At 33.3% G+C, this 11,738-nt stretch overlaps 2 protein-coding genes across 2 annotated transcripts in view; one reads left to right on the forward strand and one right to left on the reverse strand.

Moving 5' to 3' along the window:
- Positions 1 to 1,925, forward strand: part of LOC124535626 (neuroglobin-like) — a 37,528-nt gene extending 35,603 nt beyond the window's left edge. Inside the window, exon 3 of the mRNA XM_047111900.1 lies at positions 374 to 1,925. Coding sequence (XP_046967856.1) covers positions 374 to 535 — 162 coding nt within the window. The 3' untranslated portion in view covers positions 536 to 1,925. The remainder of the gene's footprint in view (positions 1 to 373) is intronic.
- Positions 1,926 to 8,940: 7,015 nt separating this feature from the next.
- LOC124535882 (NADH-ubiquinone oxidoreductase 75 kDa subunit, mitochondrial-like) lies at positions 8,941 to 11,073 on the reverse strand. Its single transcript, XM_047112281.1, has one exon. The coding sequence runs from the start codon at positions 11,071 to 11,073 to the stop codon at positions 8,941 to 8,943; it is 2,133 nt and encodes a 710-aa protein (XP_046968237.1).
- Between the last annotated feature and the right edge of the window lie 665 nt (positions 11,074 to 11,738).

Below are 11,738 nucleotides of genomic sequence, written 5' to 3' on the forward strand. Positions count from 1 at the left end.
GATGAAATTAAAAATATGCAGGTTTCCTCACGATGTTTTCCATCACCGCCGAGCATGAGATGAATTAAAAACACAAATTAAGCACATATATATAGTGGTGCTTGCCTGGGCTTGAACCCGTTATCATTGGTTAAGATGCACGCGTTTTAACCACTGGGCCATCTCAGCTATATGTACATATGCAATTAGTAAAAGAACACTTATTTTAATACTAAAAACAGAAACCCAATTTTATATGTATACACGATTCCTTATATCGTCAATCTCTTCACAGAACAAGACAAAGCAATACAAAGCTGTTTGGCAGTAGAATATCCATTTAAATTGTCTATTTGAGTTAAACCGCTTTGAAATGTAAATATTACGTTTTCAGAAAATCGAGCAACCCTTCCTAGAAGCAGCGAAGACAACATTGGGCGACCGATACACGCCCAATATTGAAAACATCTACAAACTAACGATCCGTTTCATACTAGAGAACCTCGTGAAAGGCTACGAGGAGGCGGGACCGGAGTATCTGAATAAGGAAACCTGATTATCGAGAATTAAATCAAATTGATTTAAATTCACTATCGCAAGAATTGTTTGAAAACTGCCTTAAAAAAATATGAAGATTTATTTCAAATAAATCGAATAGAATTACTAATCAATTAACATATTATATTTTTAATTTGTAATTACGAAAAAAAAAAGCGTTAATTATTGTATTTCGAAACGAAAATTAAGCCATACATATGTTTAGGAAATAAATAATTAAATTTGTAACTAACTCTTAACTCTCTTCATTATTTAAATTTATCAATCATATTCGTGTATCCCTATTTCCCTAAAGGTGGCTTTCAACGGTCTTTGATTACACGAGCCTTTGATGTTACCGACTATTGATGAACCCGACGGGCCCGAACAGGCCCGAACAGGCAAGACCGCGTCACTTTGGCCGGAAAGTTTATCTCGGTGCGATGGTGTGAACGCCCCGGGACATGGAAGTCAGTTCCGGGGTACTATTTTCGAACCGAAAATTTCATAGAATTTGTAAAATACATAATGTACTTTTCCTAAAATACTTAACATCACAGTATTTTCAAATTCTAAGGAATTCAACATTCATATTTTGATAAATTATATTTTATTATAATTAGAATCTTGGACAGGCTTTGTAAGATCCACTTTGTAGTAATTTATTCTAATCTACAGGTAAAAATAATAAATTATTTATATGTATATATAATCATCAATTATGAGACTAATATTAATATGTTCAAAATATTAAAGCTATTATGACAAGGTTCGACAATAACACAATATGCATCGAATCGCAACTTTGTCACTTTCAGCTTTACAGATAGCGTGTCACTTATCAATAAAGTATTAACTAACAATTGTTCACCTGCAAAGTTGAATCGTCTTCAATGAATTGGCTATAGACCGGCTATTCCGGTAACTTTGATAAAATATTTCGTACTTTGTCTTACTTATTGTTTGATTTAAACGATTAATTTTCTATCTCTTTCTTGCTTTGATAAAATCACTTATATAGTACTTGAGGGAATTTACTTGAACGCAATTAGAATCCAATGCTATATTACGTATATGAAACCTCAGTTTTTGTAAAGGTAACAATACTTATTACAATAAAACATGTATATTCATACATATATATTTATTCTAAATTTATATGTCTACATTGAATCGATTGAATTAAAATATTATTCGTAAGAAATTATTAATTATTATTAGTTAGTTGACGCATACGTCGTACCGGATAGCTTACAAATTGGGACATTGCAACACATGCTTGTATTAACTAGTTTTTAATCAATCGTATTTCAGAAGTGCTTCTTACATACCAAAATGACAATACAGTAAATATAAATTAATAATAAATTCATACTAATATAATTAATGTATTTATTTGTTTGAATGTGCTAATTTATATAAAAAAACCTTTCTGCGTTAGATAGCTCATTTATTGAAAAACGCTATAACCATTGGGCTACTATAGTGAAACAATAAAATGCAACACAACAAGTATACAATATTTGTACTGCTGTTTGTTTCTATATTTTAGTTTTGCTTATGTATAATGTTAAGTATATAAAGATCTAAACATGAAAATATTATCTATATTGTTGTTATATTGTTATTGTGTCAATGAAATTTATTTATATTAATGTGTTCATTTTATTTTTAACAAACCTTTACCCCGTTTTTACAAATGATGTTTACCTGAGTAAATTTTAAAACGAGTACAATTTTTAAGCCAGACGATGATGACTGATGGTGTGTGAACACCAACGACCACAAATATTGACGCTGTAATTAATAAATAGTTATACACCCACTAAACGACAGAGTGACTTGTTAACCAGGTTCCACCTAATCACCAAATATTCTACCGCTAAATAGTAAAACTTTGTATTATTATACAAAGACAATCAAGAAGAAGACTTAAAATCTAGAAATATAGTCGCAAACAAAAGTACATAACTTACAAACATACATACGAACTGAAATCAACATTGTAACTTCAATTCACTGGGCAAAATAATCGTACTATGAATATTAAATCATATTAATCCAAAATAAACTTTATTTTCATATAAATATTGTTCATTCAGACCTTATTTCTTTTTCAGTGGGGAGAAAGCAGATAAGGGTTAAAATAACTTGGATATCTTGTTATTCGTAATTGTTTCACTGAACGGAATAACTAGAAGCCGTTGACTTGTCAATAATACACCTTCACCGCTCTGCTGCATATTCGTTCTATTTTTATTGACAATGTATCATGATGATAGTGTATGCACTTGCTTGAGACACGGTAACTATCAGGTGCTATATGGTAGCAGCGAGCTCAAATTATAGAATAAGCTGCTTAAAGGTCTTCAAAAATTTAGTATTTATTATTATTTAAAGTAATCATATTGTTGATATACTGCTGCGTTAAAGTTTGCTTTTGAGCCTTGATAGTAAGACACATCACACATTACAACACACAGATCAGTATTCATATTACTAGTGCGCTATTATCCTTGGGAACTAATATGTTATGTCTATTTTTCCTGTAGTTACACGGGCTCACTTTTCAAACAGTACTTGATAGAATACAAGTAAAATATATGATGTCTGATAGACTCGCAAGTAGCCCTACCACCTGATTTTATATATTAAGCTTTTTCTACCTACCTACCTTTATATCTATTCTCCTGCTCATTCTGAAGAATGTTTCCATTCGTACCCTTCCGTCGTGGATCAATTCTTTTGTCCAATAAAGGAGCATTTATTTACTTACAGTCAAGATAAAAAAATACAACAAGTATGGAAAAGAAGGAAAGATAATTTACTTCCAGATGCCATTGAAAGAACTTTATCTCACAAACCTCGTCGACAACGAACTCAAACCGAATTATTTCAGGTGCAACGGACCGGAAAAAGAACAAAATGTTATTTTTGGTGAACAGGAGTGAACTCCTGGCCGAGCCGGTACTAAATACCTATTTCCTCAAGGAAAAACTCTATAATTAATCAAATCAAAATAAACTATTCAAGTAGGCTTTTACAGGCACTTTACAACCAAGTGAACCACCGGTTCGGAAAGTAGATTCTACCGAGAAGAACCGGCAAGAAACTCAGTAGTTACTCTTTTTTAACATTTAACAATACAAAGTCATGTTAGTTAAATACAATTATTTAAATTAATATATCCTGCGTGGAAGTCTACAGATATTAGCTCCACGCTTTTTTATCATCTATAAAATCTTGTATTGAATAATTTGCTTTTTCTACCAATGTATTTTTTACAAACGATTTGAATTTACTAAACGGCAAAGTTAAAAATAATGGAATAATACATTTTTTGAACATAAAAACTACACTATAAGTTAGGATCTCGAGAGACAAGTCAATCACGATTTAAATATTTGTGCTAAACAATTAAAATTTATGTTTTAGTCATATTTTATAATCACACGATTTTGTCTATATATATAAAGGCCCCAAACTACACAACACTAAAATTATTAACCCAGTTCGTCAGAATTACTAGAATTATACGCGAACAGTGAAATATTGATTTAGTTAAAAATAGCGTAGGGAGAAAGGGAGCGGAGCTTTTAAACGAATGCTGTTCGAAGTCGATATAAAATATGCGTTTTAAATTTCGAAAACTATGTATACATAATAAATTATATTATACATTTATAAACACACAAGTCTTATCACATTTTCAAACACATACAGGCTACCTGACGATGTTTCATTATAAACACATGAAAAACATGAAAATTCAGTACTTCCGGATTCGATCACGTAAACTTTGCACTTAATTGTTTTATTTACAGGTATTGTTTGTGTTTATAATTCATCCCGTGCTCGGCGGTGAATGAAGACATCGTAAGGAAACCTGCATGTTTCTAATTTAATAAAAAATCTTCCACATTTATTTTTGTATTTCACCAACCCGCATTGGAACAACGTGGTGGAATATGTTCCAAACCTCCTCAAAGAGAAGAGTTTTACGTCATTTTTAATATGCATTCTCTCTTTATTAAATGTAGGTTAAATACTGCAAGCTGAACCACTACCTCCTATATAGCCAAAGGAAACGAGTATATATTACAAGCCTATATATAAATTCCAATGTAATATAATTAAGTATAATGCTATTAAGAAAATACCTTGTAACGAAATGAAAAGCTAACATTTTCCAAATGAAAGGAAAGCCGCCTGGGGCGATATTATACAATAATATATATTTTAAGAAAAGAAATCCAATGATTTCATTATTATGTAAGATATCATTTCATATTTAATACTTAATAATGATAGAATATTAAGCTTGATTAATATGATAAGATAAATAGACTTTATGCTAGCCCCTCCAGGTAGATCCTCCTCCCTACCCTCTAGATCACATATTGTACCGCCAACAGCAATACATAGCGTATAGAAAGGTAAGCCGGTATAACTATAAGGAAAGGACATAACAACTTAGTTCTCAAGGTTAGAAAGACATAAGCATTTTGAGGAGTGTTTAAAATGCTATGGGTGATGCTCGCTTACCATAATAATACTAATTTGCTCGACCGCCTGGCAATTTTATGAAATACATAAATTCAATGAAATACTATATAGATTTTAATTTATATAATGCTTTTGAAACCTTATTGGGTAGACTCACACTTTTTGACTGCTCACTCACTCACTATCAAAATTAGATTAGGAAATACGTATGTATTTTACGTGATATGTTTAATTCCAAAATCTTCTCAGTATGAAATCAACAAATAAATTTGATAGAAAATCTGTTCACAGAGGATTCAAATCGCTTTCTACGTCGAAATTGATCAATAAAAATTGACACCAGAACGCGTTTCGGTTTGAATATATAAAGCAAACAAGACAAAGATATTTTTATCAAACGGTTATAAAGACTCCAATCTGATCCCATCATCCTGGATCTGACTAAAATTTTCAGCAAAACTTAATCTGAATCTGAATTAATTTGATTGATCAAACGACGATTTATTAAGCCTTGAGGCTTAATAAATCGTATCAATGTTCATATTATCCAATATATATTTTTATTTATTAAACCGTATTTCTTGCTACAATTTTAGTAAAAAATGAAATTAAATTCATGCATTAATATGGTCATTCGCCAGAGAACTAAAGCGTCTGACATCACGCCTAAAATTAGCTCACTGAAATGGCAATGGGATCGTTATGTCTTCACCTTAATTGCCAATACGACATGTACTAGAGTTGATAACGCTTAGGCAGGTGTACGATAGCCTGTGACGAAGTGGATTGACAATTTAAATAAATAAAAATTTTAACAAAAAGAAAAACCGACTTCAGACAATACAATATTTTAAAATAAATAAATATGCACTAAAGAGTAATTAAAAGTAATTGCGTAACATATTTTTTAGAGTCCTCCTAAGTAAAATGAAAAAAAAATATATTAGACTACTTATAAGTCGATTTTAGATTATATAACGTATTTATAGTTATTGCTATATTTGGAGCCGGTATCACATTATCAAAATCGGTCTACCCAGTAAAAAGTTATGACATATTGATAACCTCCTCCTTTTGAAGTCGGTTGAACAGGTGACAGCTATAAAGACTACTGGTTGGCGTTCTGTTGAGGAGGCTATCATATAACAGCTTTGGAAAGCAAAATACTGAAAAAAAAAATTAACACCGAAGTATTAACAACAAACTGGTGCTTTGGTCTCTCAGCGATTTATGAAAAGCAATTGCAAAAAAATATCCGCTATTCAAACTTTGAATGGATACACTATCGATGTTCATTAAACATTCCTATAACCTAAACTCTAACAACGAGTTCATCGACAAAATTGGCTGCCGATTGCGATATTAAATTTCTGGTAGAGTCAGATCGTCCAGCAAAACCTTTCGAAAGTTTCGTTGTTCAAATTCGCTGCTCCCAATCGCGAGCGCTCTCATTACATCTGCAACTTATTATCATTTTGAGTGTGTAATTCCTTAACACGTTGGCTGCGACTATCATTTTTTTATTTTTTCCATTCCTGCGATAAGGGGCGTTTAAGACCTCGTATGAAAACTATCATTATATCGGTACTTATTAGACTCCGTAACGTTTAAGTAGTTACACCACAGCTTTTCAATAGACATTATATAAATAGTTTATCACTACACTACATTATATCAATTAGACGTTACGGCCTATGTACGACAGAGAAGTATGTTTTAGCACCGCAAGGGAGACACACACGGGGCGTATTAGACCACGCACCGTATTGAACGTGTTAACTCACTTAGTGTGACTGACTTCAACCCTTGGATGGACAAAATAGAAACATTTTCACCATTATTAATGTATGTACTTTTAACATGCATTCACAATGGCGTGGGTGACGCAACTCCAATGCAATTTGTCTCGTAAATTGATCTTGTAAGCAAAGGCTTGCGTTTGCACGACCTGCACCTTTCTAGTATCCTTCGGTTATTTGGGAGTCCATTTTCAATTTCGGTTAAACTTAGCTACGTGTTACGGGGTTTCTGGGTAGTTAATCACCCGTGTACATTTTCTACAAAACATCTTACACATACATACATATTTGTATACGACATATATATCTGTATTTATTTTTTTACGAATGTTATTAATTAATAATTGTTTTAAGCAAGCGATTGATGGAAATCAGAATAAAACATGTGGTCGTGACTGTGGGTCGAAACTTATAAGTAAAAAAATTCCTTGCTTTTTTTACTTATAACTTTCGACCCACAGTCATACATACATTACACATACTATAAAAATTGTTCAGAAACTTAGCTAATGGAATATTAGTTATTGCTCACTATAGTAAAGATACTAACAGGTTACAATAGGGGATCGCGATTATTTTACTCCTGAGGAGTATTCTTTTCTAACTGGGCTTTCTCTCCCTTTGACGAGACGATTAGAATCGTGTTCCACCACGCTATTCACGACGCGGGTTGATGGATTCATATATGACGGAATTTTATGGAAATAGATTCATGCATTACTTGGTGGTAGGGCTTTGTGCAAGCCCGGCTGGGTAGGTACCACCCACTCATCAGTTATTCTACCGCCAAACAACAGTAGGTACTCAGTATTGTTGTGTTCCGGTTTGAAGGGTGAGTGAGCCAGTGTAACTACAGACATATGGGACATAATATCTTAGTTCCCTAGGTTGGTGGCGCATTGACTATTTAACGAATACTTAATATTTCTTACAGCGTCATTGCATATGGGTAATGGTGACCACTTACCATCAGGTGGCCCATATGCTCGTCCGTCAAACTATAGCATAAAAAAAATGCAGAATTTTGACAATGTTTTCCTTCAGATTATAAACAGAAACTAAGAAAATTAAAATTCAGTCGTGCTTGCCTGGGTTTGTAACCGCAATCATCGATTAAGCTGTACGTATTTTAACCACTAAGCCATCCCGGCTCATTTGAAAAAACCTTAGATAAAATTGTGTTTATAAGTATCATCCTACTTGTTCTTTCGTCATATTATTGAAAAGAGTTCCAGACTTTATATTTAAGTAATTGTGAATTTAAAACTTTCGATTATAACCAGCTTGATGAATTTTACAAAACAGCCAAAGCCGTTTATCATGTCGATCTGATATTAAAAATGGCGCTTCTGAGTTTTCGAGATAAGTTGAATCGACCTTGTAAAGATCATAGGACGTCTAAGGAGCATAAATTTGATCTAAACGTATATTATGAATAATATATTTGTATTTCAGAAGAAGTTTTGAGACGTTCCAATTAATAAAATATTGATTATTGGGTGTTACTGAAAGTCCGAACAAAATCCTGTATTTAAGTGCTTATGGGAAACATAATAATAGTGATGACAAAACAACAAGATTACTTGATCTAGTAACTAGAATAGACGCCTACTTATACTAAGAAATAAATTTCAAATAGTTTCAAAAAAATTTATTCGTTTATCTCCAATATATTAACCCGTTGACTCGACCTCAGAACAAAACCTATAATATCCCATTTAGGCATGCGCAAATCTTCCTACCACCTAACTTATTCTTAGGATTTTTTAGAAATATCCGGATACGTATAGTGCGACACAACTTAGATGTAGCATCAGCTAAATTCGTAAAATCGATTACATCCGAATTAAGTACGCTATCTCAAATTATCAATATTCTTTTCTTACGTGAATATGATCTTTACACGAACATAATCATATTCCGATATATTATCCGGTATAATAATGTACATTGAATTGAACCAATTGATATTTTTTATTCCAAAATTAAAAAAAGCAATAGAAAAAATCTTTATTAAGAATGTTATATAACACTATGACAGTAAAACTTCCAACATTAAAATACGTATTACAATTAAAATAAAAGCTTTATTTTATTAAAATTAAAATATATTAAATTACTAAACAGAAGCATAGTCACATTTTTCGAACTCGGTAGCAGCCTTTGTAGCTTTGACCATGGTTGGTGAGTTACAAGTAAAAATATCCGAACAATAATAATCCTTTAAAGTTTGCATCTCTACGTTCAATGGACAATTATCAACAGTAGACTCTTTTTTCATAAGTTGAGGAATCAAGTCAGAAAATAATTTACATTGGTACGCCCCAAAATGAACTAAACTTGGGCTTACCTGGACTAATCTTATACAAAGCGATTCTCTGTCGCTGTAAAATAAACATACATGACAATACTCTGCTAGTGCTCGTATTATTTTCCAATCATATCGGGAATTCCCAGGCGGAGTCACTGCAGGGAACGCGAACTGGGATCTACATTCCATGTTCATATATATACCACCCGCTTCCGTATACGCACTGCCAGGTAAAACAATTGAAGCGCATTCTGCTCCACGATCTCCTTGAAAACCAATGTAAACAATAGAGCAATCAGTCGGAACATCACATCTACAGAACACGTGGTCTGCACCTAAGGATATCACAACTTTTGGAGCCAGTGATTTCACTGCGGCTAATCCACCTGGCTTCCATCCAACCTCTAAAGCCCCGGCGAAACTAGCCTCTTTTGTAACAATATTTATAACTTCCCAATTTTCGTCTACAGTTAAGGTTTTCACTAATTTGTTTAACTCATTCATCATGGCTACAGTACTTGAAGTCTGTAATTGATCAATGCCTATAAATATCAATGGCCTCATTGCCCTTTGTAAATATTCTTTAGCTTTACATATATCATTAACTGATGTACCAATATATTGAACTGGATAATTGTATTGACATTTTGGACCAATCGCATAAATATCACATTCATTATGCACATAAGCCTCTCTTATACGTGAATTTAATATAGGAGCTTCAAATCGAGGATTAGTTCCAATAAATAATATTTTATCAGCTGTTGCTACATCCTTCATTTTGACGTTAAGAGAATACGCAGCTCTTATATCGATATTTGTTTCCGAATAAGAAAAAGCACGTTCAATGTATGTGTTATCAGAACCAAGAATGTTAAGTAAGTCCTTCGCAGCCACCAAGGTTTCTACAGAACAATGCGGACCTGCTATCGCCATCAACTTAGTGGGACATGTACATCTTATAAGTTTTCCAGCCATTTTCAAGGCACAATCCCAATCGATTGGACACAACCCACATGCATTCCTATGCATTGGAGTCACAAGTCTTTGAAACTCAAGTGAATCTATCGCCCAGCGTCCTTTGTCAGATAACCATTCCTGATTGATATCATCATTTTCCCGCGGCAATACTCTTAAAACTCTATCAAACCTATGATTAATAACTATGTTGGTTCCAGTAGCATCAGTTACGTCGATAGAATCAGTTTTTTTAAGTTCCCATGGTCTTGCTTTAAACATATATGGCTTAGACGTTAACGCACCAACGGGGCATAAGTCAATTATATTTCCGGACAATTCGGATAGAAACATTTTTTCTACGTACGTCCCTACTAACATGTCAACGCCACGTCCTGTCGTTCCAAGAACGTCTAATCCGCAGACTTGAGACGCAAATCTGATACAACGAGTGCAATGGATACATCTAGTCATCTCAGTTCGAATCAAAGGGCCTAAGTTTTTGTTTTCCGTAGCTCTTTTACCTTGGAAGTGGATGTCTGTGAATCTCGTTCGATCATTACCGAATTTCATCGAAAGATCTTGTAAGTCACATTCACCGCCCTGATCACATATTGGACAATCAAGTGGATGTTCAGCTAAGATAAATTCCAATACTCCTTCCTGTGCTTTCAAAGTCATTTCGGAATTCGTTTGTATTTTCATATTCTTGGCCACGGGCATGGCACAAGCAATTTGTGGTTTCCACATACCTTCAATTTGTACAAGACACATTCTGCAGTTTCCAGCTATTGACAATCTGTCGTGGTAGCAGAATGTAGGTACGGTTATATGCTCTCGGCGCAAAGCCTGTAGAACTGTGAAGTAACTTGGCACTGAAACAGCCCTACCATTTATAAAAATATTTACTTGATCCGCCTGACTCCGAGTCTGAATATCATGTAACGTTTTACGATTCAACAACTTTTTGAATAATCTGAACATAGCTTGATTATAATTGTATGTAATTTTAATTTGATATATACAAAGATATATTTTGATTAATGACAATTAATGTCAGGTATCTTAAATGACAAAACGATCAAAAAGTTTACATAGTTTAATAATGCAATTTCCTCTCGACATTAATTCCGACAATTTTGGATGGGATGTATCCATATCCTTACATAGTTTTTAAAAAAGTCGCATTTCGCTGTCTGTCCCTGCGTGTGCTTAAATCTTTAAAATTTCGCAAAAGATACGGTTTTTTTAATAGATGGAGTGATTTTAGAGGAAACTTTTTGTATATGATGGACAACATAGTAAAGAAATTCTGTAGCATATTTAGTATCAGCATTGTACCCGTGTGAAGCTGGGTCGCTAGTCATAGTATAAAGGTGTGTACGCAACTCAATAAATAGACTCGGCTATTTTAGTGAAAGTAAAATTGTCATAATAAATTAGAAATGTAATAGTGTTAACATTACAAAATAGATTTGCTTACAGGACCTCGGAGCAACCACGCAATAAAAACTTGTGAGTCATGTTAAGAATTTACAAAACCTTACAAAATCCAATCTCTGAATATGAAACTCCGTGCAGAACCAGATCCTAACGACGTCATAATATCGCCGCGATGTCAAAAAGTACAAGCATATTTATTAAATTTA

The sequence above is a fragment of the Vanessa cardui genome, chromosome 15, assembly GCF_905220365.1.
Source record: "Vanessa cardui chromosome 15, ilVanCard2.1, whole genome shotgun sequence".
Lineage (NCBI taxonomy): Eukaryota > Metazoa > Arthropoda > Insecta > Lepidoptera > Nymphalidae > Vanessa > Vanessa cardui.

Coding starts and splice junctions, on each gene's coding strand:
- LOC124535882 (XM_047112281.1), bottom strand. CDS start 11,073: ATGTTCAGATTATTCAAAAAGTTGTTGAATCGTAAAACGTTACATGAT.